The 27103-nt window shown below is 45.3% G+C and overlaps 4 protein-coding genes across 12 annotated transcripts; 2 read left to right on the forward strand and 2 right to left on the reverse strand.

The window, feature by feature from the left end:
* On the reverse strand, positions 1–2783 carry LOC114910928 (anti-apoptotic protein NR13-like). 6 transcript variants are annotated; one of them, XM_029253462.1, is made up of 3 exons: positions 2551–2783; positions 835–1242; positions 1–428 (listed from the first exon to the last, which is right to left on the reverse strand). In XM_029253462.1, the coding sequence occupies exons 2-3, from the start codon at positions 1237–1239 to the stop codon at positions 264–266; spliced, it is 570 nt and encodes a 189-aa protein (XP_029109295.1). In that variant the 5' UTR covers positions 1240–1242; positions 2551–2783; the 3' UTR covers positions 1–263. The 6 variants fall into 6 exon arrangements, with proteins under 6 accessions (XP_029109295.1, XP_029109293.1, XP_029109294.1 ...); XM_029253460.1 differs by lacking the exon at positions 2551–2783 and adding an exon at positions 2453–2538; XM_029253461.1 differs by lacking the exon at positions 2551–2783 and adding an exon at positions 2484–2537.
* Positions 2784–6129: 3346 nt separating this feature from the next.
* LOC114910957 (synaptotagmin-1-like) lies at positions 6130–6985 on the forward strand (the record flags this gene model as incomplete). Its single annotated transcript, XM_029253566.1, is given in 5 exon segments — positions 6130–6307; positions 6354–6467; positions 6510–6634; positions 6636–6679; positions 6748–6985. Coding segments are annotated over 5 exon segments (699 nt in total), but the record flags the coding sequence as incomplete, so codon positions are not given.
* Positions 6986–11646: 4661 nt separating this feature from the next.
* Positions 11647–26513, reverse strand: LOC114910932 (anti-apoptotic protein NR13-like). Its single transcript, XM_029253474.1, has 3 exons — positions 26498–26513; positions 12481–12888; positions 11647–12074 (listed from the first exon to the last, which is right to left on the reverse strand). Exons 2-3 carry the CDS (start codon positions 12883–12885, stop codon positions 11910–11912), a joined length of 570 nt encoding a protein of 189 aa, XP_029109307.1. The 5' UTR covers positions 12886–12888; positions 26498–26513; the 3' UTR covers positions 11647–11909.
* Positions 24177–26832, forward strand: LOC114910931 (anti-apoptotic protein NR13-like). 4 transcript variants are annotated; one of them, XM_029253471.1, is made up of 3 exons: positions 24177–24408; positions 25711–26118; positions 26525–26832. In XM_029253471.1, exons 2-3 carry the CDS (start codon positions 25714–25716, stop codon positions 26687–26689), a joined length of 570 nt encoding a protein of 189 aa, XP_029109304.1. In that variant the 5' UTR covers positions 24177–24408; positions 25711–25713; the 3' UTR covers positions 26690–26832. The 4 variants fall into 4 exon arrangements, with proteins under 4 accessions (XP_029109304.1, XP_029109302.1, XP_029109305.1 ...); XM_029253469.1 differs by lacking the exon at positions 24177–24408 and adding an exon at positions 24430–24499; XM_029253472.1 differs by lacking the exon at positions 24177–24408 and adding an exon at positions 24528–25039.
* The last annotated feature ends 271 nt before the right edge of the window (positions 26833–27103 follow it).

Here is a 27103-nt window from a genome sequence, read left to right on the forward strand (position 1 = left end):
ATGAGCACACAAGTCTCTTAATGGGCTAATTTTTTAATTAAATCAAAAAGAATAACAAGTGAAGAAATATATACATCTGCAGGGAAAATACAGGAAAGCTGCTTGACTAATGCCAGCTGATTTTGACCATAGTAGTTAAAGCTGGAACTAGAACGTCATAAAAAATTCCAAAACTGGTCAGAAATCAAGAATTAAAAAAAAAAAAAACAAACAATTATGACAACGAATACATTTGACTTTTGCTAGGATCAGAACATGATCCTTCAGGCAAAAAACAGCCGAAGCAAGGACCCCAGAGGAAGTCTTCCAGGGCGAAGAAGGGCGGCTATCCCTGCAATGCTCGCAACGGAGACTGCAAAGAAAGCGTTCCTCAGGAACAACCCCAAGTCCGCACCTCTCACCATGTGGAAAAAGGATAGGAAGCCGACCTACACAAGAGACAAACAAAATGCCAAGTAAGTGTGGTTATTCCTGAACAAAATCAATTGATTCCAAGTCAGAAATACTTGCTGTACACATTGGAAACTACGGTCGGTGTAGGAATGTTTGTGGGTTTAGAACAATAAAGCATCATAATGCATGTCAGACGTGCGCTGAGAGACTCTTGCCACATGGTGAAAATTGTTACACATCCGCACTGCTTTCTTAATTTCGACCTACATACAGCAACCACAAGAAAGGTTTGTTAAAGAAGTTTTGTGATCGTTTACCACAAGCAGAACCACTGCCGATTTCCATTCACTTTTAGCTGCTTCATGGAAGTAAAGACTAGTGTATACACAAGCAGTCTGCGTAGAACAATTACGGACATGTTTACACACAAGTTCTACCTACCCAGCCACCGTTGTGCAGAAGCCATTCTCCGTGCTCCTCGCTGAGGTAGCGAGCGATCGTCTCCGCTAACCTTCTGTTGCTGACGTCCACTCCCCGGGATGAGAGCTCGCTCGCTAGCATTCCTGCGAATGCAAAAAGCGCTACGACTCTTCCCCAGTTCAACTGTCCGTCATGCGCCAGCGCTGCCATGGTCTGCTTCAGACTGGTCAGGAAGTCGGGTTCAGAGTTGTCCAAGAAGTTCTGCACTAAGGTTTGAAATGTTGACCGATGTTGCCTCTCCGTTTGCTTCGCCAGTTGTCTCATGGCTTTGGCTGACTCGCTTGGAGGGTCTTGCCGGATCCCAGTGCAGAAACCCACATAATCCTTTGCCACCAGCAAGGTCTCCCTCTCCAATGGGCTGGACATTTTCTACAAAAACACAAAAAAGCACAACGCACAGTGGCTTTAATGCTGGCTACGCTTCCTCGGCACAATACTTAACGCCAGCTACTGGAAACACTTCAGTTACGCGCTTAAAATTACTACAAGATCACCTTGTGTGCTGTATACCATGTTAACACAGCAACGGCCCCTTGCACTCTGATATAATCATCAGTAGCAAAACCTGCGATTAATACTTTGTTTTTATTCAACGCACTTAAAGGATTCAACTCCTTTACCGCAAATTAACAGGGTAAAATACCCCCCCCCCCCTCCCCCCAAGGCACCACACAGTAGGGTGCATTTCTTGGAACTTGAACCTACAAACTTCAGGTTTCTTGAGCCTGTCCTTAACCACTTATACTACCTTCTTGTATTACACTTAATCATTAAAACCAACACATTTTGGTTCTACTATATAATAAAGGCAACTTACCACTTTTTATATGCATTTCTTTTACCGCGCAGAAATACGGTTTAAACGGCACACTTGTACAAAAGTACCTGTTAATATATACATATATATAAACGCTTCGCTAGACAAGTACAGTATGAGTATTAATATTTACTAACCACACAAAACACAGGTGCCAGTAGGACTTGAAGTAAATGAAGCGGGAGTTCGATTTTACTGGACACAGACAGAACAACAGAACACATTTCACCACCTGATTATATTTGCTTCTCTTTGCAGCTCCAAATTTCAAACAAACACGAGGACCACGGGTGAACTCAGAAAACTGTTTTCGTTTTTTTGTAAAAATGTAGTTGAACTTGAAGAAGGTTCGAGAAACTTCAAACCAGTTAGTGTTTGAGAAGCCCTGCGCTGACGATGGATAACTACAGTATCTAACGCCGGTGTTTTAATACATCATAGATGTTAAATAAATATGATGGGGAAAAAAAGAACTTAGAGCACTAAATGTGTTCACGAGCAGGCAGGATTTCTGAACCCTCCAATGTTACAGTAAAACACTCGGTAAGAAGGCGAAAGGCGAATGACCGTTAGTTACGTTAAACGGTCCGCCGGCGCGCGCTCCGCTTCAGAGAAGCCTGACGGGACTCAGCGCGCGCCGGAGCCGCGAAAACTGAGAAACTCGCGGAAAATCCGTCATTTATTGGGCGACTTGCAGCAGAACGTTGTTTTTAACTAATTATTATAATACCATTGATTGGTCAGTTTAAAACAGACACCCACCAGAACAGAAATCAAATGGCGTCGAACTCACGATGCGCGGCGCCTCAGAGCTCACACCTGTAGCTCAGCCTTTCGCGACAGTGAATATATACACTCACCTCCCGGGCTCCTATTAAATACGAGTGCTGAACGTTCCAAGCGAGGACATGACGCAATAATTGTTACCGTGGTTACCACGGCCTTCGTTCTATTCGAACGAACGATTGTTAACGTTCTCTGAAAACTTATTTGCTCCTCCAAGTCAGTTAGTTCTCCTGTGGCCAACGGTGGCTGTGAAAATGATGACCATTCCAGAGAGTCTAGAAATACTGTATCTGAATCATATAATACACGAAAACGGGCTAAATAAAAATGTCACAATTTTATCAGACACAGGTTTTCATAACACAATAACAATTCGAGGTACAACACAGGAACTGTTATTTGTTGGTGATGTAGCATCTTCCTGCAAAAAATGAAAGAAATCACGTTATTTGTTCTACAGCATTAGAACCCCAATGAGTGTTCAATATTGATTTAATTCCTCACTAAAAAGTTCAGGTTCAAGGTTTATTGTCACAGGTACAAGTACCCTGTACAAGTACCATGAAATCCTTGTCCGAGTGCTTCTCCACAAACTATGAACAAAAAAATAATAGATAATACTGCACAAAACAACAACAATAAATAACAATAGACAGCCAGAGTACTTAAAACTGAGAATACTTGAAGTAACAATGTAATGAGCTGATGTGCTCGGAGGGAACAGTCCAACTCTAGTGAAGTTTGAACATTGGTGGGTGTTGTATACTCTTACAGCGGTGGGGTAAAAGCTGTTCCTGTACCTAGCTGTGCGGGTTCGAATAGACCCGAGCCGTTTTGCAGATGGTAGGGAAGAGAAGAGCGCCCGTGCTGGGTGACTATGATCTTTCATGATGCGCATCGCCTTTCTGAGGCAGCGCGTGGTGTAGGTGTCCTCGACTGCTGGTAGCTGTGTGCTAATGGTTTCCTGAGCTGTTTTGACCACCCTCTGCAAGGCTTTCTTCTCCTGTACGGAGCAGTTGCCACACCAGGATGTAATACACCCTGTGAAGACGGACTCCACAGCACACCTACAGAAAGTGGTGAGGACTGTAGTGGACATCCGGGCTTTCTTCAGACACATGAGGAAGTGGAGATGTTGATGGGCCTTTTTGATGGTTGATCCTGTGTGCTCAGTCCATGTGAGGTTGGCAGTGAGGGTGACCCCTAGGAATCTGAAGCTGTTGACCCTCTCTACAAAGGCCCCTCCTATGTAGATGGGTGCCTGAACCGTATCCTGTTTCCTGAAGTCAATCACCAGCTCCTTAGTTTTACTGACATTGCGAGACAGGTTGTTGTCCTGGCACCGCTCTACCAGGAGCCTCACCTCCTCTCCGTAGGCCGTCTCATCGTTGTTGGTGATCAGACCCACAACGGTGGTATCGTCAGCAAACTTTATGACGGTGTTGGAGCTGTGCCTGGCCACACAGTCATGTGTGAACGAGGAATACAGCACCGGGCTCAGGACGCTTCCCTGTGGAGTGCCAGTGTTGAGGATAAGTGGGGAGGAGGTATTACTGCCAATCCGCACACGCTGGGGTCTGTTGGTGAGGAGCGTTATCAATTGACAAATATTGTCATGGTATCTGTCTCAGAACTGTAGCATTTTGAAAAAAAAAAATATCCCTTTACAGAATTTAATCAACTTTCGTTATTTGTCTTCAAATGGGAGACTGTGGGAAATGGAGGGAAAACACAGAAAAAATACATACACATTGGCTCCTTATTACGTTCGCATGAGTTACACATTAGGGGGTGCAGTGGCCCGGCGGTGGCGCGGTCGGTTGGACCAGGTCCTGCTTTCCGGTGGGTCTGGGGTTTGAGTCCCGCTGGGGGTGCCTTGCGGTGAACTGGCGTCCCGTCCTGGGTGTGTCCCCTCCCCCTCCGGCCTTACGCCCTGTGTTGCCAGGTTAGGCTCTGGCTCCCCGTGACCCCGGATGGGACAAGCGGTTCAGAAAGTGTGTGTGTGTGTGTGTAATGGGAATTGTGGGGGAAAAATATAAAACAGTTGTTCAACTGCTCTGGGGGCTGACAGGGGTAATAAGGGGGTGAGTGCCTGTTGGGGAGTGTGTAAAGTTGGCTTGTTAATCCTTAAGGAAAAGGACCCCCCAGGAAATCCTACTGGAGCATAGGTGGCGTTCACTCCACAGAATGTTCTTTTTGGGCGTATTGTTTTGAGAAAGTCAGTGCATTTTCTATCATGCAAGGTAGGGTGCTTGGAGTGGACACCACATGGATGGACCAACATTTGAGCTATGTGTTAGCTGGTAGTGTAGTGGTGTTAGAGTTGCTCCCTTTAGATCTAAAGATTACAGGTTTAATCCCCACCTCTGGCTGTACTACCTTTGAGTAAGGTACTTACCTTAAATTGGGCCAGTAAAATTACCCAGCTGCCCAAATGGGTAAATAATTGTAAGTACCTTAACATCATAAGTCACTTTGGAGAAAAGCATCAGCCAAACGTATATGTCTATGCTTCAGTGGAGGGTTTGTCCTGCATTGTTCTTTTAGATGAACTGCTCCCATTTTGTATAACTGATAAACATTTGATAATCGGGGGGATTTTAACATACAGGTCGAAGGGAAGGGGAATGTAAGGACTAAACATCTTAAAACTTTTACTGGTAGATTTTGACGTTGATGGGCCTTTTTGGTGGTTGATGCTGTGTGCTCAGTCCATGTGAGTTTGGCAGTGAGGGTGAAGACCCCTAGGGACCTCTATGACGGTTTTAAAGTATGCAACCCCAGTCATCTGAGCATTGTCTGGCACAATAGCTAAGGGGCATGCAGCCACCTTGACAATATTAAGGATTATAGGGACTTGTTTCACATAGCTGGATCTCAGACCATCATATTAATCAGTTCTGGATTGGTGGGAGACTATAAGGTTAAAGTATTACTAAACAATATTGTGTCTGGCGTAAAGCTTAGTCACTTAGGGCAATCTGGAAAACTGACAAAAAACTTCAGAAGCTCTATATCAGGAAGGATAACTTGATAACTAAGCTGAGCCTGCTGGGTCTGACCACCTCCCTCTGCAACTGGATCCTGGACTTTTTTGGCTGGGAGACCCCAGTCCGTCATGATCGGAAACTCCACCTCCAGCACAACCACGCTGAACACCGGTGCTCCCCAGGACTGTGTGCTCAGTCCACTGCTGTTTACCCTACTGACTCATGACTGTGTTGCAAAGTACAGTTCAAATCATATCAAGTTTGCTGATGACACTACAGCTGTGGGTCTCATCAGCAACAATGATGAGTCGGCGTACAGAGAGGAGGTGAACCAGCTCACAGAATGGTGTAAAGACAACAATCTATCTCTTAATGTTGATAAGACTAAAGAGATGATTGTTGACTTCAGGAGGACCCAAGTAGACCACTCGCCACTGCACGTCAACGGAACAACTGTGGAGAGAGTCAAAAACTCCAAGTTTCTTGGTGTGCACATGGCGGAGGACCTCTCCTGGACTCTCAACACCACCTGCCTAGCCAAGAAGGCCCAGCAGCATCTTCACTTCTTACGGAGGCTGAAGAGAGCCAGACTCTTGGGTCTTATGCGTGTCATCGCTGAGCAGAGATGCGGGATGATGCAGCTCCCTTGGCTGACATGTCCAACATGTCATCCTTCCCCCTACTTGCCAGATCCCTTACTCCGAGTTGGGGGGCCAAACCCTGGTGATGCAGGCGTATGACTTTGACCACTTTTCCAAGCATGACGTGATTGGCAAGGTTAAGATCCCTATGAACATGGTGGACCCGGGCAAACCGCTGCACGAGTGGAGAGGAAGGGGAGGTAGGCCTCTTCAACATTGTCCTCTTCTGTTGCTCGGCCTAGGAAGAGAAGCTGGATGACATCTGCATCTCCCTCCGTCACATGCCCATGGCAGGCAAGCTCACCGTCAACGTGATGGAAGCCAAGAACCTTAAAAATACAGATTTCAGCGACCTCTCAGGTGACCTACCCTGCTATGTCTTTGTCCCGCAGGGGTCCAGAGACCGTGCCACTAACATCCCCCTATCGCCAAATGTCCCCGTATCCAGACTGTGGTTCTGGCAGCACAACAGGAGGCGGCTGAAGAAGGAGACGTCGACAGTGAAGAACAGACTCAACCTGTAATTGAAACGAGAGCTTCAGCTTCAAAGTTTCTTTCAAACAGATTGGGCGAGGTGGAGAGTGCACCGCCGGGGCCCCCGTGAGGTGCTACCGCTCATGCTGCTCTAACGCGTCATTTCCGTGCAGGTCCTAATAACCGTGTATAACTGCGACCAGCTGGGCAACGACGACGCCACCGGCAAGACCTTCATCGGCTACGGCACGATGGTCAGACATGCTGGCCAACCCCTGGCAGCTTGCGCCCCGTGGCTCAGTGGCGCACACACTGTAGTTCAAGGAGGAGTTGGATGTAGTGCTGAAGGAACCTCGCTGCTAGAAGGATCCCTGAGGGGTCACCCCCCGTTCACGTGCTCGTAACTAACTAGGCTAACCGTTAGGGAGTAGACATGGCGCGCTTGTCCTGCTTCTGCTGGTCTGTGTCTGTGGGGGGGAGGGAACACGTGTGCAGAGGCCTGGGAGAACGGCTTTGGCGTGAACGGCCCAGCAGGTTGCGGTAAACTCTTCGGAGCGGCGCGAGCAGACGGCAGATGAGATGCGTGCAGGAGCAGCACAACGACAACACTCAGTTTCCAAAGTTACGCGTTCGAGACCATGCCTGACGCTCTGATGTTCGGGTTTACCGCATCTTAACTGCAATAAATGGGATTGAACGTGAAGGTGGTGGGAAGGTGACAGTGTGTGTGTTGAGCACCCTGCCAGACACATGGCTCAGGGTTCCACCAGTGCAGTAAACCCCAGTGCACTGGTGGAACCCTGTGGAAAACTGACAGTCTACACATGGCATTTTGTTTATTTTTAACTGCATTTTTTCACCCGCTCTCCAACATGGAGTGAAAATGATGTGTGCTCAGACAGAACTGAGACTGCACAGGAGTGTGGTCATCTAGCATCAGAGAGGATTTTCTGTACAGAACACATTTTTGGTTTTGCTCTTTAAAATGTACGCTCGTTTTCAAATTACTGTGGCTCAAAGATAATAAAAATGTCATGAAAATTTCTTTCAGTGTAAAAAGACAGCAAACTGGACTATGCAAATTGGTAGCGGAGTGCTTAGTACTGTTTTCTTTGGACCAAAGGGTTGCAGGTTTCATTCCCACATCCAGCTGTAGTACCCTTGAGCAAAGTACTTTACATTAAATTGCTGCACTAATAAGTTGCCTGGCTGTATAAACAGGTAAACAATAAAAGTGCCTTAACATTCTAAGTTGCCTGAGACAAAAGCATCAATTAAATGAATAAATGTTTAAAAAAAAAAAACTAAACATCTGACTTATGGTGTCATTAAGGAGCAGTACTTTCTATAGCTGGGTGGCTCAGCAGGTGTGTGTTGGTTCAACTAAACCACACAGTGTACGATATAAAGAACAACCTTTCAGATGTTGTCAAGATGCAGAGATTCCTCCACTGAAATATTTCTGTACCTTGAAAACATTTGAAAGGTTTAGAGTTTGCTGGGTGGTTTCATCAGGTTAGTATTTGTTCTTTTAAACCCTATGGCACAAGTTCAATTCTTCCATTAATGACCAGTTTTTTTAACTGTTGGAACATCCCTGTACCTTAACCACATGTGAAAGTTTTAATCTTTAATTTAATGTGTAGCTCATCATGTTAATACTTTTTCTTTTAAACCCTACAGCGTAAGTTCAGTTCCTCTACTGAAGACTGCTCTTTTTTTTTTTTTTTAAACCGTTGGAGCATCTCTGTACCTTAACCACGTGTGAAAGTTTTAATCTCTAGTGTAGTAGGTCGCTCATTAGGTTAGTACTTGGTTTTTTAAAAAGCCCAACAGCCCAAGTTCAAGTCTTCATTTGAAGACCAGTCTTTTTTTTTTAATCCATTGGAATATCTCTGTACCTTAACCACATGTGGAAGGTTTTGTTTCTCCAGGATAGTATGTGGCTCAGTAGGTTAGTACTTAGTCATTGCCTACCAGCTTCAGCTCAATTAAAGACCAGTGCCTTCTTTCTTTTTCTTTTTTTAAAAAAAAAAAAAAAAAAAAAAACTTGGAGTATCTCCATACCTTAACCACCTGTAAAATTCTAGTCCCTGAGATTAGCATATGGCTCATCAGGTTAGTGCTCCTTCCTTTAAACTCTCAAGTTCAATTCCTCTATTGTAGACCACTTTTTTTTTTTTAAAACTATTCGAGTATCTCTGTACCTTAACCACATGTGAAAGGTTGGATGTCCAGTGTAGTATGTGACTTGTCTGATTAGTACTTGTTTAAACCCAACAGCCCAAGTTCAACTCATTGATTAAAGACCAGTCTTTCTTTTTTCTTAACCATTGAAACATCTCTGTATCTTAACCACATGTAAAAACTCTCAATCCTTCCCTTAATATATAGCTCCTGATGTTAGTACTTGTTCTGTTAAACCCTATAACTCAAGTTCAATTCTTTCATTCATGACCCTTTTTTTTAAAACCATTGGAGTATCTCTGTACCTTAACCACACATGAAAGGTCTGACACAAAACTTAACAGGTAGCTCATCAGGTTATTGTTTGCTTTGTTAAATTATACAGTGTAAATTCAATTCCTGTGTCAAAAGGAAGGCTGGTTTTAAAGCTCATCTGAACACTTTGAGAAGTACTTAGAGGAATGGTGGCATAGAGCAGCTTGTTGGGTGGTCAAGCTGCTGATAGTAACATTAGTGGTTTAAACCCACTTGAGAACCCTAAAGAACAAAGGTGCTAGGAAGCACTTTCTGAGTAAGAGATGGGGCCACTAACCTTGGTGCTGAAAGTCCAAGCATTGCAAGAAATACACAGAGCAGTTGGTTGGGGTGGCCAACAGTTGGGCTAAAGGTCCAAATGCAATGGGAGGAAACCCTGAGGAGGTAGGAAGGGGGCTACCCCTGGTATTGAAGGACTAGGGAAAGCAAGAGAGACCCCCTGAAGGGTGGGTGAGGGAGCCACCCCTGGTGCTAAAGAGCTGAAGGAGACAAGAGAGACCTCCTTGAGGGGGTAATGAGGTAGCCATGTGTGGTACCAAACATCTGAAGGTGTCAAAAGCCATGCAGAGCAGGCAATGAGGCTGATAAACACATTCCCCCTGAACCATGAAGAAAAGTAGAGGAGAGGCAATCCCTCCCCTGACCTCCAGAGAAAGAAGGTCGCTGCTGGTGTTGTTGTAGGACTACAGTTAGTGACTCCCCCCCCCCCTTTGTCTTTTAAAAAAAAGAAAAGCAGCAGTTCTTTCTACCCCCTACCCCTTCACACACACACTTTCTACAGACCTGGTGATTTACATACTAACCACCACAGGAGGTACACCCTCACCCAGCTCACCATACCCTTTGCAGGGCTTGAATCGATAACCATCACATTAGCCACCCAATCCTCAGCCTGCCGAGCTACACAACCACTCCACAAACCCCTACTTGGATGTTTGAGATATAGTTAAAGTGCAAAATGGCCATTTAGCCAACCAGAATACCACCTCTCTCACAAAGTAAATCCACAACCTCGAGCATAGTAACTACCCCCACCAACCAGCTGTGCCACACAACCTACCCTCCAAAACCCCTTCTACACATAGCTAAGCTTGGGGAAGGGAACTTGGTCACAGACCAAAAAGCAACTCCCCTCCAACGGGATCACACCCACAATCTGTTGGGGAGACACATAGCTCTCAGAATGCTGTCCCAGGCACCTGCACAGGTTGGTTCCCCTCCTGCTCTGGGATGGACACAGGGGCTGTCAGGAGTTTGCTTGAAAAGGAACAGCTTGTCTGAGGACCAGACCACCAACCCCAAGGTCATGGGTCTAACTTCACAAGCCAACAGAGCTCACAGGGGGGAATCAGAGGAGCATTCTGCATGGGACATCCTGTGTCCTTTGACACACAGGTGCTGTGGCCCGATTCTGGTTCCTCCCCACTGGGACACACTGGCTACTCTGAAATCTTGCAGTAGAGCAGTGGGGACACAGCACTGGCTTGTTGACCACATGAACCCAGCTAAACACACCAGATCATTTTATTTCCCAGCGCTGTACACTGACAGTGAGGGTTGGGGAGGGGGGGTATCTTCTGTAAGGACACTGGATGCGTCCACCACCCAGCCATCCATACCACAGTGCTTATTCCAGAGACCTCCCACTTTGCCTTTGACCTTTCTTGCTCAAGGAAGAAAAGAGAGAAAAGTGAATACCTGTGCGCAGGTGCTCCCCAATGACACACAACTCAAGAAGGTGCTATAAGACCAAAAGCCCCAGAGAAAGGAAGTTCTTACAATTCTGGGCGTGAGGAATTCGGTTGAGCAGAACCATGATCTGAAAAAAACAAACAAGGCACTTTATTATACCACCATTATTACTCCATCACACTGCAGCAGACTGCGATGGACCGCAGCTAGAGCGAGCGAGCCATTTATACTGCAAATTTAAGGTAAATACCTCGCTCAAGGGTACCACACAGTACAGTGCTTTTCTTGGAGCTTGAACCTATAAACTTTAGGTTATCTGAGCCTGTCCTTAACCACTTCTTAGGTATTTTACTGCAGAAATACGGTGAAGTGCTACAAAACTACCTGTTTCGTGAATGCTGTGCTAGACAGCTATAGCTGCTTCATGAGTTCAGTGAAGTGAACTAACCAGCAACATTTTTGATTTTACTGCAGGGCACAGAACAGGTTGGAACACATTTACACATTATTTCAGCATTTGATAGCATCTGCAGCTCTTTTTCCACTTCACATTGGAACATGGAAAACCATCCTCTTCACGCCACAGCAATTGGAGATCAGCAGCAAGTCCTTGAAATATGTAAGAAACTTGAACAATTCAATGAATAGCAGCACTACTTCTAAGGTGATCACATGAACACCAATCACATATGGCTTCAGAGATGGCACTGTACTCACTTTTACACTGTTCTTTCGGCACCCCTAGAAGTCTCTTTTTGACAATGTAATGATTGATGTCCTCAACTATGTCTTTCCCACTAAAGAACAAGACGATATTCCATATAATGCTAAAACACAACAGCACAGCGGTAGTAACAGTTGTCCTCAAAAGATGAGCACACAAGTCTCTTAATGGGCTAATTTTTTAATTAAATCAAAAAGAATAACAAGTGAAGAAATATATACATCTGCAGGGAAAATACAGGAAAGCTGCTTGACTAATGCCAGCTGATTTTGACCATAGTAGTTAAAGCTGGAACTAGAACGTCATAAAAAATTCCAAAACTGGTCAGAAATCAAGAATTAAAAAAAAAAAAAACAAACAATTATGACAACGAATACATTTGACTTTTGCTAGGATCAGAACATGATCCTTCAGGCAAAAAACAGCCGAAGCAAGGACCCCAGAGGAAGTCTTCCAGGGCGAAGAAGGGCGGCTATCCCTGCAATGCTCGCAACGGAGACTGCAAAGAAAGCGTTCCTCAGGAACAACCCCAAGTCCGCACCTCTCACCATGTGGAAAAAGGATAGGAAGCCGACCTACACAAGAGACAAACAAAATGCCAAGTAAGTGTGGTTATTCCTGAACAAAATCAATTGATTCCAAGTCAGAAATACTTGCTGTACACATTGGAAACTACGGTCGGTGTAGGAATGTTTGTGGGTTTAGAACAATAAAGCATCATAATGCATGTCAGACGTGCGCTGAGAGACTCTTGCCACATGGTGAAAATTGTTACACATCCGCACTGCTTTCTTAATTTCGACCTACATACAGCAACCACAAGAAAGGTTTGTTAAAGAAGTTTTGTGATCGTTTACCACAAGCAGAACCACTGCCGATTTCCATTCACTTTTAGCTGCTTCATGGAAGTAAAGACTAGTGTATACACAAGCAGTCTGCGTAGAACAATTACGGACATGTTTACACACAAGTTCTACCTACCCAGCCACCGTTGTGCAGAAGCCATTCTCCGTGCTCCTCGCTGAGGTAGCGAGCGATCGTCTCCGCTAACCTTCTGTTGCTGACGTCCACTCCCCGGGATGAGAGCTCGCTCGCTAGCATTCCTGCGAATGCAAAAAGCGCTACGACTCTTCCCCAGTTCAACTGTCCGTCATGCGCCAGCGCTGCCATGGTCTGCTTCAGACTGGTCAGGAAGTCGGGTTCAGAGTTGTCCAAGAAGTTCTGCACTAAGGTTTGAAATGTTGACCGATGTTGCCTCTCCGTTTGCTTCGCCAGTTGTCTCATGGCTTTGGCTGACTCGCTTGGAGGGTCTTGCCGGATCCCAGTGCAGAAACCCACATAATCCTTTGCCACCAGCAAGGTCTCCCTCTCCAATGGGCTGGACATTTTCTACAAAAACACAAAAAAGCACAACGCACAGTGGCTTTAATGCTGGCTACGCTTCCTCGGCACAATACTTAACGCCAGCTACTGGAAACACTTCAGTTACGCGCTTAAAATTACTACAAGATCACCTTGTGTGCTGTATACCATGTTAACACAGCAACGGCCCCTTGCACTCTGATATAATCATCAGTAGCAAAACCTGCGATTAATACTTTGTTTTTATTCAACGCACTTAAAGGATTCAACTCCTTTACCGCAAATTAACAGGGTAAAATACCCCCCCCCCCCCCCCCCCAAGGCACCACACAGTAGGGTGCATTTCTTGGAACTTGAACCTACAAACTTCAGGTTTCTTGAGCCTGTCCTTAACCACTTATACTACCTTCTTGTATTACACTTAATCATTAAAACCAACACATTTTGGTTCTACTATATAATTAAAGGCAACTTACCACTTTTTATATGCATTTCTTTTACCGCGCAGAAATACGGTTTAAACGGCACACTTGTACAAAAGTACCTGTTAATATATATATATAAACGCTTCGCTAGACAAGTACAGTATGAGTATTAATATTTACTAACCACACAAAACACAGGTGCCAGTCGGACTTGAAGTAAATGAAGCGGGAGTTCGATTTTACTGGACACAGACAGAACAACAGAACACATTTCACCACCTGATTATATTTGCTTCTCTTTGCAGCTCCAAATTTCAAACAAACACGAGGACCACGGGTGAACTCAGAAAACTGTTTTCGTTTTTTTGTAAAAATGTAGTTGAACTTGAAGAAGGTTCGAGAAACTTCGAACCAGTTAGTGTTTGAGAAGCCCTGCGCTGACGATGGATAACTACAGTATCTAACGCCGGTGTTTTAATACATCATAGATGTTAAATAAATATGATGGGGAAAAAAAGAACTTAGAGCACTAAATGTGTTCACGAGCAGGCAGGATTTCTGAACCCTCCAATGTTACAGTAAAACACTCGGTAAGAAGGCGAAAGGCGAATGACCGTTAGTTACGTTAAACGGTCCGCCGGCGCGCGCTCCGCTTCAGAGAAGCCTGACGGGACTCAGCGCGCGCCGGAGCCGCGAAAACTGAGAAACTCGCGGAAAATCCGTCATTTATTGGGCGACTTGCAGCAGAACGTTGTTTTTAACTAATTATTATAATACCATTGATTGGTCAGTTTAAAACAGACACCCACCAGAACAGAAATCAATGGCGTCGAACTCACGATGCGCGGCGCCTCAGAGCTCACACCTGTAGCTCAGCCTTTCGCGACAGTGAATATATACACTCACCTCCCGGGCTCCTATTAAATACGAGTGCTGAACGTTCCAAGCGAGGACATGACGCAATAATTGTTACCGTGGTTACCACGGCCTTCGTTCTATTCGAACGAACGATTGTTAACGTTCTCTGAAAACTTATTTGCTCCTCCAAGTCAGTTAGTTCTCCTGTGGCCAACGGTGGCTGTGAAAATGATGACCATTCCAGAGAGTCTAGAAATACTGTATCTGAATCATATAATACACGAAAACGGGCTAAATAAAAATGTCACAATTTTATCAGACACAGGTTTTCATAACACAATAACAATTCGAGGTACAACACAGGAACTGTTATTTGTTGGTGATGTAGCATCTTCCTGCAAAAAATGAAAGAAATCACGTTATTTGTTCTACAGCATTAGAACCCCAATGAGTGTTCAATATTGATTTAATTCCTCACTAAAAAGTTCAGGTTCAAGGTTTATTGTCACAGGTACAAGTACCCTGTACAAGTACCATGAAATCCTTGTCCGAGTGCTTCTCCACAAACTATGAACAAAAAAATAATAGATAATACTGCACAAAACAACAACAATAAATAACAATAGACAGCCAGAGTACTTAAAACTGAGAATACTTGAAGTAACAATGTAATGAGCTGATGTGCTCGGAGGGAACAGTCCAACTCTAGTGAAGTTTGAACATTGGTGGGTGTTGTATACTCTTACAGCGGTGGGGTAAAAGCTGTTCCTGTACCTAGCTGTGCGGGTTCGAATAGACCCGAGCCGTTTTGCAGATGGTAGGGAAGAGAAGAGCGCCCGTGCTGGGTGACTATGATCTTTCATGATGCGCATCGCCTTTCTGAGGCAGCGCGTGGTGTAGGTGTCCTCGACTGCTGGTAGCTGTGTGCTAATGGTTTCCTGAGCTGTTTTGACCACCCTCTGCAAGGCTTTCTTCTCCTGTACGGAGCAGTTGCCACACCAGGATGTAATACACCCTGTGAAGACGGACTCCACAGCACACCTACAGAAAGTGGTGAGGACTGTAGTGGACATCCGGGCTTTCTTCAGACACATGAGGAAGTGGAGATGTTGATGGGCCTTTTTGATGGTTGATCCTGTGTGCTCAGTCCATGTGAGGTTGGCAGTGAGGGTGACCCCTAGGAATCTGAAGCTGTTGACCCTCTCTACAAAGGCCCCTCCTATGTAGATGGGTGCCTGAACCGTATCCTGTTTCCTGAAGTCAATCACCAGCTCCTTAGTTTTACTGACATTGCGAGACAGGTTGTTGTCCTGGCACCGCTCTGCCAGGAGCCTCACCTCCTCTCCGTAGGCCGTCTCATCGTTGTTGGTGATCAGACCCACAACGGTGGTATCGTCAGCAAACTTTATGACGGTGTTGGAGCTGTGCCTGGCCACACAGTCATGTGTGAACGAGGAATACAGCACCGGGCTCAGGACGCTTCCCTGTGGAGTGCCAGTGTTGAGGATAAGTGGGGAGGAGGTATTACTGCCAATCCGCACACGCTGGGGTCTGTTGGTGAGGAGCGTTATCAATTGACAAATATTGTCATGGTATCTGTCTCAGAACTGTAGCATTTTGAAAAAAAAAAATATCCCTTTACAGAATTTAATCAACTTTCGTTATTTGTCTTCAAATGGGAGACTGTGGGAAATGGAGGGAAAACACAGAAAAAATACATACACATTGGCTCCTTATTACGTTCGCATGAGTTACACATTAGGGGGTGCAGTGGCCCGGCGGTGGCGCGGTCGGTTGGACCAGGTCCTGCTTTCCGGTGGGTCTGGGGTTTGAGTCCCGCTGGGGGTGCCTTGCGGTGAACTGGCGTCCCGTCCTGGGTGTGTCCCCTCCCCCTCCGGCCTTACGCCCTGTGTTGCCAGGTTAGGCTCTGGCTCCCCGTGACCCCGGATGGGACAAGCGGTTCAGAAAGTGTGTGTGTGTGTAATGGGAATTGTGGGGGAAAAATATAAAACAGTTGTTCAACTGCTCTGGGGGCTGACAGGGGTAATAAGGGGGTGAGTGCCTGTTGGGGAGTGTGTAAAGTTGGCTTGTTAATCCTTAAGGAAAAGGACCCCCCAGGAAATCCTACTGGAGCATAGGTGGCGTTCACTCCACAGAATGTTCTTTTTGGGCGTATTGTTTTGAGAAAGTCAGTGCATTTTCTATCATGCAAGGTAGGGTGCTTGGAGTGGACACCACATGGATGGACCAACATTTGAGCTATGTGTTAGCTGGTAGTGTAGTGGTGTTAGAGTTGCTCCCTTTAGATCTAAAGATTACAGGTTTAATCCCCACCTCTGGCTGTACTACCTTTGAGTAAGGTACTTACCTTAAATTGGGCCAGTAAAATTACCCAGCTGCCCAAATGGGTAAATAATTGTAAGTACCTTAACATCATAAGTCACTTTGGAGAAAAGCATCAGCCAAACGTATATGTCTATGCTTCAGTGGAGGGTTTGTCCTGCATTGTTCTTTTAGATGAACTGCTCCCATTTTGTATAACTGATAAACATTTGATAATCGGGGGGATTTTAACATACAGGTCGAAGGGAAGGGGAATGTAAGGACTAAACATCTTAAAACTTTTACTGGTAGATTTTGACGTTGATGGGCCTTTTTGGTGGTTGATGCTGTGTGCTCAGTCCATGTGAGTTTGGCAGTGAGGGTGAAGACCCCTAGGGACCTCTATGACGGTTTTAAAGTATGCAACCCCAGTCATCTGAGCATTGTCTGGCACAATAGCTAAGGGGCATGCAGCCACCTTGACAATATTAAGGATTATAGGGACTTGTTTTACATAGCTGGATCTCAGACCATCATATTAATCAGTTCTGGATTGGTGGGAGACTATAAGGTTAAAGTATTACTAAACAATATTGTGTCTGGCGTAAAGCTTAGTCACTTAGGGCAATCTGGAAAACTGACAAAAAACTTCAGAAGCTCTATATCAGGAAGGATAACTTGATAACTAAGCTGAGCCTGCTGGGTCTGACCACCTCCCTCTGCAACTGGATCCTGGACTTTTTTGGCTGGGAGACCCCAGTCCGTCATGATCGGAAACGCCACCTCCAGCACAACCACGCTGAACACCGGTGCTCCCCAGGACTGTGTGCTCAGTCCACTGCTGTTTACCCTACTGACTCATGACTGTGTCATGAGATGTTTGATACCACACATGGCTACCTCATTACCCCCTCAAGGAGGTCTCTCTTGTCTCCTTCAGCTCTTTAGCACCAGGGGTGGCTCCCTCACCCACCCTTCAAGGGGTCTCTCTTGCTTTCCCTAGTCCTTCAATACCAGGGGTAGCCCCCTTCCTACCTCCTCAGGGTTTCCTCCCATTGCATTTGGACCTTTAGCCCAACTGTTGGCCACCCCAACCAACTGCTCTGTGTATTTCTTGCAATGCTTGGACTTTCAGCACCAAGGTTAGTGGCCCCATCTCTTACTCAGAAAGTGCTTCCTAGCACCTTTGTTCTTTAGGGTTCTCAAGTGGGTTTAAACCACTAATGTTACTATCAGCAGCTTGACCACCCAACAAGCTGCTCTATGCCACCATTCCTCTAAGTACTTCTCAAAGTGTTCAGATGAGCTTTAAAACCAGCCTTCCTTTTGACACAGGAATTGAATTTACACTGTATAATTTAACAAAGCAAACAATAACCTGATGAGCTACCTGTTAAGTTTTGTGTCAGACCTTTCATGTGTGGTTAAGGTACAGAGATACTCCAATGGTTTTAAAAAAAAGGGTCATGAATGAAAGAATTGAACTTGAGTTATAGGGTTTAACAGAACAAGTACTAACATCAGGAGCTATATATTAAGGGAAGGATTGAGAGTTTTTACATGTGGTTAAGATACAGAGATGTTTCAATGGTTAAGAAAAAAGAAAGACTGGTCTTTAATCAATGAGTTGAACTTGGGCTGTTGGGTTTAAACAAGTACTAATCAGACAAGTCACATACTACACTGGACATCCAACCTTTCACATGTGGTTAAGGTACAGAGATACTCGAATAGTTTTAAAAAAAAAAAAGTGGTCTACAATAGAGGAATTGAACTTGAGAGTTTAAAGGAAGGAGCACTAACCTGATGAGCCATATGCTAATCTCAGGGACTAGAATTTTACAGGTGGTTAAGGTATGGAGATACTCCAAGTTTTTTTTTTTTTTTTTTTTAAAAAAAGAAAAAGAAAGAAGGCACTGGTCTTTAATTGAGCTGAAGCTGGTAGGCAATGACTAAGTACTAACCTACTGAGCCACATACTATCCTGGAGAAACAAAACCTTCCACATGTGGTTAAGGTACAGAGATATTCCAATGGATTAAAAAAAAAGACTGGTCTTCAAATGAAGACTTGAACTTGGGCTGTTGGGCTTTTTAAAAAACCAAGTACTAACCTAATGAGCGACCTACTACACTAGAGATTAAAACTTTCACACGTGGTTAAGGTACAGAGATGCTCCAACGGTTTAAAAAAAAAAAAAAAGAGCAGTCTTCAGTAGAGGAACTGAACTTACGCTGTAGGGTTTAAAAGAAAAAGTATTAACATGATGAGCTACACATTAAATTAAAGATTAAAACTTTCACATGTGGTTAAGGTACAGGGATGTTCCAACAGTTAAAAAAACTGGTCATTAATGGAAGAATTGAACTTGTGCCATAGGGTTTAAAAGAACAAATACTAACCTGATGAAACCACCCAGCAAACTCTAAACCTTTCAAATGTTTTCAAGGTACAGAAATATTTCAGTGGAGGAATCTCTGCATCTTGACAACATCTGAAAGGTTGTTCTTTATATCGTACACTGTGTGGTTTAGTTGAACCAACACACACCTGCTGAGCCACCCAGCTATAGAAAGTACTGCTCCTTAATGACACCATAAGTCAGATGTTTAGTTTTTTTTTTTTAAACATTTATTCATTTAATTGATGCTTTTGTCTCAGGCAACTTAGAATGTTAAGGCACTTTTATTGTTTACCTGTTTATACAGCCAGGCAACTTATTAGTGCAGCAATTTAATGTAAAGTACTTTGCTCAAGGGTACTACAGCTGGATGTGGGAATGAAACCTGCAACCCTTTGGTCCAAAGAAAACAGTACTAAGCACTCCGCTACCAATTTGCATAGTCCAGTTTGCTGTCTTTTTACACTGAAAGAAATTTTCATGACATTTTTATTATCTTTGAGCCACAGTAATTTGAAAACGAGCGTACATTTTAAAGAGCAAAACCAAAAATGTGTTCTGTACAGAAAATCCTCTCTGATGCTAGATGACCACACTCCTGTGCAGTCTCAGTTCTGTCTGAGCACACATCATTTTCACTCCATGTTGGAGAGCGGGTGAAAAAATGCAGTTAAAAATAAACAAAATGCCATGTGTAGACTGTCAGTTTTCCACAGGGTTCCACCAGTGCACTGGGGTTTACTGCACTGGTGGAACCCTGAGCCATGTGTCTGGCAGGGTGCTCAACACACACACTGTCACCTTCCCACCACCTTCACGTTCAATCCCATTTATTGCAGTTAAGATGCGGTAAACCCGAACATCAGAGCGTCAGGCATGGTCTCGAACGCGTAACTTTGGAAACTGAGTGTTGTCGTTGTGCTGCTCCTGCACGCATCTCATCTGCCGTCTGCTCGCGCCGCTCCGAAGAGTTTACCGCAACCTGCTGGGCCGTTCACGCCAAAGCCGTTCTCCCAGGCCTCTGCACACGTGTTCCCTCCCCCCCACAGACACAGACCAGCAGAAGCAGGACAAGCGCGCCATGTCTACTCCCTAACGGTTAGCCTAGTTAGTTACGAGCACGTGAACGGGGGGTGACCCCTCAGGGATCCTTCTAGCAGCGAGGTTCCTTCAGCACTACATCCAACTCCTCCTTGAACTACAGTGTGTGTGCCACTGAGCCACGGGGCGCAAGCTGCCAGGGGTTGGCCAGCATGTCTGACCATCGTGCCGTAGCCGATGAAGGTCTTGCCGGTGGCGTCGTCGTTGCCCAGCTGGTCGCAGTTATACACGGTTATTAGGACCTGCACGGAAATGACGCGTTAGAGCAGCATGAGCGGTAGCACCTCACGGGGGCCCCGGCGGTGCACTCTCCACCTCGCCCAATCTGTTTGAAAGAAACTTTGAAGCTGAAGCTCTCGTTTCAATTACAGGTTGAGTCTGTTCTTCACTGTCGACGTCTCCTTCTTCAGCCGCCTCCTGTTGTGCTGCCAGAACCACAGTCTGGATACGGGGACATTTGGCGATAGGGGGATGTTAGTGGCACGGTCTCTGGACCCCTGCGGGACAAAGACATAGCAGGGTAGGTCACCTGAGAGGTCGCTGAAATCTGTATTTTTAAGGTTCTTGGCTTCCATCACGTTGACGGTGAGCTTGCCTGCCATGGGCATGTGACGGAGGGAGATGCAGATGTCATCCAGCTTCTCTTCCTAGGCCGAGCAACAGAAGAGGACAATGTTGAAGAGGCCTACCTCCCCTTCCTCTCCACTCGTGCAGCGGTTTGCCCGGGTCCACCATGTTCATAGGGATCTTAACCTTGCCAATCACGTCATGCTTGGAAAAGTGGTCAAAGTCATACGCCTGCATCACCAGGGTTTGGCCCCCCAACTCGGAGTAAGGGATCTGGCAAGTAGGGGGAAGGATGACATGTTGGACATGTCAGCCAAGGGAGCTGCATCATCCCGCATCTCTGCTCAGCGATGACACGCATAAGACCCAAGAGTCTGGCTCTCTTCAGCCTCCGTAAGAAGTGAAGATGCTGCTGGGCCTTCTTGGCTAGGCAGGTGGTGTTGAGAGTCCAGGAGAGGTCCTCCGCCATGTGCACACCAAGAAACTTGGAGTTTTTGACTCTCTCCACAGTTGTTCCGTTGACGTGCAGTGGCGAGTGGTCTACTTGGGTCCTCCTGAAGTCAACAATCATCTCTTTAGTCTTATCAACATTAAGAGATAGATTGTTGTCTTTACACCATTCTGTGAGCTGGTTCACCTCCTCTCTGTACGCCGACTCATCATTGTTGCTGATGAGACCCACAGCTGTAGTGTCATCAGCAAACTTGATATGATTTGAACTGTACTTTGCAACACAGTCATGAGTCAGTAGGGTAAACAGCAGTGGACTGAGCACACAGTCCTGGGGAGCACCGGTGTTCAGCGTGGTTGTGCTGGAGGTGGCGTTTCCGATCATGACGGACTGGGGTCTCCCAGCCAAAAAAGTCCAGGATCCAGTTGCAGAGGGAGGTGGTCAGACCCAGCAGGCTCAGCTTAGTTATCAAGTTATCCTTCCTGATATAGAGCTTCTGAAGTTTTTTGTCAGTTTTCCAGATTGCCCTAAGTGACTAAGCTTTACGCCAGACACAATATTGTTTAGTAATACTTTAACCTTATAGTCTCCCACCAATCCAGAACTGATTAATATGATGGTCTGAGATCCAGCTATGTGAAACAAGTCCCTATAATCCTTAATATTGTCAAGGTGGCTGCATGCCCCTTAGCTATTGTGCCAGACAATGCTCAGATGACTGGGGTTGCATACTTTAAAACCGTCATAGAGGTCCCTAGGGGTCTTCACCCTCACTGCCAAACTCACATGGACTGAGCACACAGCATCAACCACCAAAAAGGCCCATCAACGTCAAAATCTACCAGTAAAAGTTTTAAGATGTTTAGTCCTTACATTCCCCTTCCCTTCGACCTGTATGTTAAAATCCCCCCGATTATCAAATGTTTATCAGTTATACAAAATGGGAGCAGTTCATCTAAAAGAACAATGCAGGACAAACCCTCCACTGAAGCATAGACATATACGTTTGGCTGATGCTTTTCTCCAAAGTGACTTATGATGTTAAGGTACTTACAATTATTTACCCATTTGGGCAGCTGGGTAATTTTACTGGCCCAATTTAAGGTAAGTACCTTACTCAAAGGTAGTACAGCCAGAGGTGGGGATTAAACCTGTAATCTTTAGATCTAAAGGGAGCAACTCTAACACCACTACACTACCAGCTAACACATAGCTCAGATGTTGGTCCATCCATGTGGTGTCCACTCCAAGCACCCTACCTTGCATGATAGAAAATGCACTGACTTTCTCAAAACAATACGCCCAAAAAGAACATTCTGTGGAGTGAACGCCACCTATGCTCCAGTAGGATTTCCTGGGGGGTCCTTTTCCTTAAGGATTAACAAGCCAACTTTACACACTCCCCAACAGGCACTCACCCCCTTATTACCCCTGTCAGCCCCCAGAGCAGTTGAACAACTGTTTTATATTTTTCCCCCCACAATTCCCATTACACACACACACTTTCTGAACCGCTTGTCCCATCCGGGGTCACGGGGAGCCAGAGCCTAACCTGGCAACACAGGGCGTAAGGCCGGAGGGGGAGGGGACACACCCAGGACAGGGCGCCAGTTCACCGCAAGGCACCCCCAGCGGGACTCAAACCCCAGACCCACCGGAAAGCAGGACCTGGTCCAACCGACCGCGCCACCGCCGGGCCACTGCACCCCCTAATGTGTAACTCATGCGAACGTAATAAGGAGCCAATGTGTATGTATTTTTTCTGTGTTTTCCCTCCATTTCCCACAGTCTCCCATTTGAAGACAAATAACGAAAGTTGATTAAATTCTGTAAAGGGATATTTTTTTTTTTCAAAATGCTACAGTTCTGAGACAGATACCATGACAATATTTGTCAATTGATAACGCTCCTCACCAACAGACCCCAGCGTGTGCGGATTGGCAGTAATACCTCCTCCCCACTTATCCTCAACACTGGCACTCCACAGGGAAGCGTCCTGAGCCCGGTGCTGTATTCCTCGTTCACACATGACTGTGTGGCCAGGCACAGCTCCAACACCGTCATAAAGTTTGCTGACGATACCACCGTTGTGGGTCTGATCACCAACAACGATGAGACGGCCTACGGAGAGGAGGTGAGGCTCCTGGCAGAGCGGTGCCAGGACAACAACCTGTCTCGCAATGTCAGTAAAACTAAGGAGCTGGTGATTGACTTCAGGAAACAGGATACGGTTCAGGCACCCATCTACATAGGAGGGGCCTTTGTAGAGAGGGTCAACAGCTTCAGATTCCTAGGGGTCACCCTCACTGCCAACCTCACATGGACTGAGCACACAGGATCAACCATCAAAAAGGCCCATCAACATCTCCACTTCCTCATGTGTCTGAAGAAAGCCCGGATGTCCACTACAGTCCTCACCACTTTCTGTAGGTGTGCTGTGGAGTCCGTCTTCACAGGGTGTATTACATCCTGGTGTGGCAACTGCTCCGTACAGGAGAAGAAAGCCTTGCAGAGGGTGGTCAAAACAGCTCAGGAAACCATTAGCACACAGCTACCAGCAGTCGAGGACACCTACACCACGCGCTGCCTCAGAAAGGCGATGCGCATCATGAAAGATCATAGTCACCCAGCACGGGCGCTCTTCTCTTCCCTACCATCTGCAAAACGGCTCGGGTCTATTCGAACCCGCACAGCTAGGTACAGGAACAGCTTTTACCCCACCGCTGTAAGAGTATACAACACCCACCAATGTTCAAACTTCACTAGAGTTGGACTGTTCCCTCCGAGCACATCAGCTCATTACATTGTTACTTCAAGTATTCTCAGTTTTAAGTACTCTGGCTGTCTATTGTTATTTATTGTTGTTGTTTTGTGCAGTATTATCTATTATTTTTTGTTCATAGTTTGTGGAGAAGCACTCGGACAAGGATTTCATGGTACTTGTACAGGGTACTTGTACCTGTGACAATAAACCTTGAACCTGAACTTTTTAGTGAGGAATTAAATCAATATTGAACACTCATTGGGGTTCTAATGCTGTAGAACAAATAACGTGATTTCTTTCATTTTTTGCAGGAAGATGCTACATCACCAACAAATAACAGTTCCTGTGTTGTACCTCGAATTGTTATTGTGTTATGAAAACCTGTGTCTGATAAAATTGTGACATTTTTATTTAGCCCGTTTTCGTGTATTATATGATTCAGATACAGTATTTCTAGACTCTCTGGAATGGTCATCATTTTCACAGCCACCGTTGGCCACAGGAGAACTAACTGACTTGGAGGAGCAAATAAGTTTTCAGAGAACGTTAACAATCGTTCGTTCGAATAGAACGAAGGCCGTGGTAACCACGGTAACAATTATTGCGTCATGTCCTCGCTTGGAACGTTCAGCACTCGTATTTAATAGGAGCCCGGGAGGTGAGTGTATATTCACTGTCGCGAAAGGCTGAGCTACAGGTGTGAGCTCTGAGGCGCCGCACATCGTGAGTTCGACGCCATTTCTGTTCTGGTGGGTGTCTTTTTTAAATTGTTTTAAACTGACCAATCAATGGTATTATAATAATTAGTTAAAAACAACGTTCTGCTGCAAGTCGCCCAATAAATGACGGATTTTCCGCGAGTTTCTCAGTTTTCGCGGCTCCGGCGCGCGCTGAGTCCCGTCAGGCTTCTCTGAAGCGGAGCGCGCGCCGGCGGACCGTTTAACGTAACTAACGGTCATTCGCCTTTCGCCTTCTTACCGAGTGTTTTACTGTAACATTGGAGGGTTCAGAAATCCTGCCTGCTCGTGAACACATTTAGTGCTCTAAGTTCTTTTTTTCCCCATCATATTTATTTAACATCTATGATGTATTAAAACACCGGCGTTAGATACTGTAGTTATCCATCGTCAGCGCAGGGCTTCTCAAACACTAACTGGTTCGAAGTTTCTCGAACCTTCTTCAAGTTCAACTACATTTTTACAAAAAAACGAAAACAGTTTTCTGAGTTCACCCGTGGTCCTCGTGTTTGTTTGAAATTTGGAGCTGCAAAGAGAAGCAAATATAATCAGGTGGTGAAATGTGTTCTGTTCTGTGTCTGTGTCCAGTAAAATCGAACTCCCGCTTCATTTACTTCAAGTCCTACTGGCACCTGTGTTTTGTGTGGTTAGTAAATATTAATACTCATACTGTACTTGTCTAGCGAAGCGTTTATATATATTAACAGGTACTTTTGTACAAGTGTGCCGTTTAAACCGTATTTCTGCGCGGTAAAAGAAATGCATATAAAAAGTGGTAAGTTGCCTTTAATTATATAGTAGAACCAAAATGTGTTGGTTTTAATGATTAAGTGTAATACAAGAAGGTAGTATAAGTGGTTAAGGACAGGCTCAAGAAACCTGAAGTTTGTAGGTTCAAGTTCCAAGAAATGCACCCTACTGTGTGGTGCCTTGGGGGGAGGGGGGGGGGGTATTTTACCCTGTTAATTTGCGGTAAAGGAGTTGAATCCTTTAAGTGCGTTGAATAAAAACAAAGTATTAATCGCAGGTTTTGCTACTGATGATTATATCAGAGTGCAAGGGGCCGTTGCTGTGTTAACATGGTATACAGCACACAAGGTGATCTTGTAGTAATTTTAAGCGCGTAACTGAAGTGTTTCCAGTAGCTGGCGTTAAGTATTGTGCCGAGGAAGCGTAGCCAGCATTAAAGCCACTGTGCGTTGTGCTTTTTTGTGTTTTTGTAGAAAATGTCCAGCCCATTGGAGAGGGAGACCTTGCTGGTGGCAAAGGATTATGTGGGTTTCTGCACTGGGATCCGGCAAGACCCTCCAAGCGAGTCAGCCAAAGCCATGAGACAACTGGCGAAGCAAACGGAGAGGCAACATCGGTCAACATTTCAAACCTTAGTGCAGAACTTCTTGGACAACTCTGAACCCGACTTCCTGACCAGTCTGAAGCAGACCATGGCAGCGCTGGCGCATGACGGACAGTTGAACTGGGGAAGAGTCGTAGCGCTTTTTGCATTCGCAGGAATGCTAGCGAGCGAACTCTCATCCCGGGGAGTGGACGTCAGCAACAGAAGGTTAGCGGAGACGATCGCTCGCTACCTCAGCGAGGAGCACGGAGAATGGCTTCTGCACAACGGTGGCTGGGTAGGTAGAACTTGTGTGTAAACGTGTCCGTAATTGTTCTACGCAGGCTGCTTGTGTATAGACTAGTCTTTACTTCCATAAAGCAGCTAAAAGTGAATGGAAATCGGCAGTGGTTCTGCTTGTGGTAAACGATCACAAAACTTCTTTAACAAACCTTTCTTGTGGTTGCTGTATGTAGGTCGAAATTAAGAAAGCAGTGCGGATGTGTAACAATTTTCACCATGTGGCAAGAGTCTCTCAGCGCACGTCTGACATGCATTATGATGCTTTATTGTTCTAAACCCACAAACATTCCTACACCGACCGTAGTTTCCAATGTGTACAGCAAGTATTTCTGACTTGGAATCAATTGATTTTGTTCAGGAATAACCATACTTACTTGGCATTTTGTTTGTCTCTTGTGTAGGTCGGCTTCCTATCCTTTTTCCACATGGTGAGAGGTGCGGACTTGGGGTTGTTCCTGAGGAATGCTTTCTTTGCAGTCTCCGTTGTGAGCATTGCAGGGATAGCCGCCCTTCTTCGCCCTAGAAGACTTCCTCTGGGATCCTTGCTTCGGCTGTTTTTTGCCTGAAGGCACAAAATCTCGATGATAGAAGTTCCAAAAATGTTTGCACATTAAAAACAGATGATGTTTAAAAGCTTACATCATTGTCTAATACTTGTTACAGAGAACCTAGTGAAACTGAAATGGCACAGAGGCATCTGCTTAGAGACTTGTGACTGTGGTTATGAGTTCAGACTTTTTTGGAACTTCTTTCATCGAGATTTTGGAACAGAAACGTGTGAAGAACAAAACACTACATAGAAAAAGGACAAGTTTAATGTCTTTTACGGAAGGATCATGTTCTGATCCTAGCAGAAGTTAAATGTATTCATTGTCAGAATTGTTTTTTTTTCCATTCTTTATTTCTCAGTTGTTTTGGAATTTTTTATGCTCTAATGCTACTAATGCACTTTGGCTACTATGGCCAAAGTGATCTTATCA

This window comes from Scleropages formosus, chromosome 7, assembly GCF_900964775.1.
Source record: "Scleropages formosus chromosome 7, fSclFor1.1, whole genome shotgun sequence".
NCBI lineage: Eukaryota > Metazoa > Chordata > Actinopteri > Osteoglossiformes > Osteoglossidae > Scleropages > Scleropages formosus.

Coding starts and splice junctions, on each gene's coding strand:
- LOC114910931 (XM_029253471.1), top strand. CDS start 25,714: ATGTCCAGCCCATTGGAGAGGGAGACCTTGCTGGTGGCAAAGGATTAT. Junction 26,119..26,524: donor TTCTGCACAACGGTGGCTGG/GTAGGTAGAACT, acceptor TCTCTTGTGTAG/GTCGGCTTCCTATCCTTTTT.
- LOC114910932 (XM_029253474.1), bottom strand. CDS start 12,885: ATGTCCAGCCCATTGGAGAGGGAGACCTTGCTGGTGGCAAAGGATTAT. Junction 12,075..12,480: donor TTCTGCACAACGGTGGCTGG/GTAGGTAGAACT, acceptor TCTCTTGTGTAG/GTCGGCTTCCTATCCTTTTT.
- LOC114910928 (XM_029253459.1), bottom strand. CDS start 1,914: ATGTGTTCTGTTGTTCTGTCTGTGTCCAGTAAAATCGAACTCCCGCTT. Junction 1,243..1,827: donor TGGCACCTGTGTTTTGTGTG/GTTAGTAAATAT, acceptor GTGTTTTTGTAG/AAAATGTCCAGCCCATTGGA. Junction 429..834: donor TTCTGCACAACGGTGGCTGG/GTAGGTAGAACT, acceptor TCTCTTGTGTAG/GTCGGCTTCCTATCCTTTTT.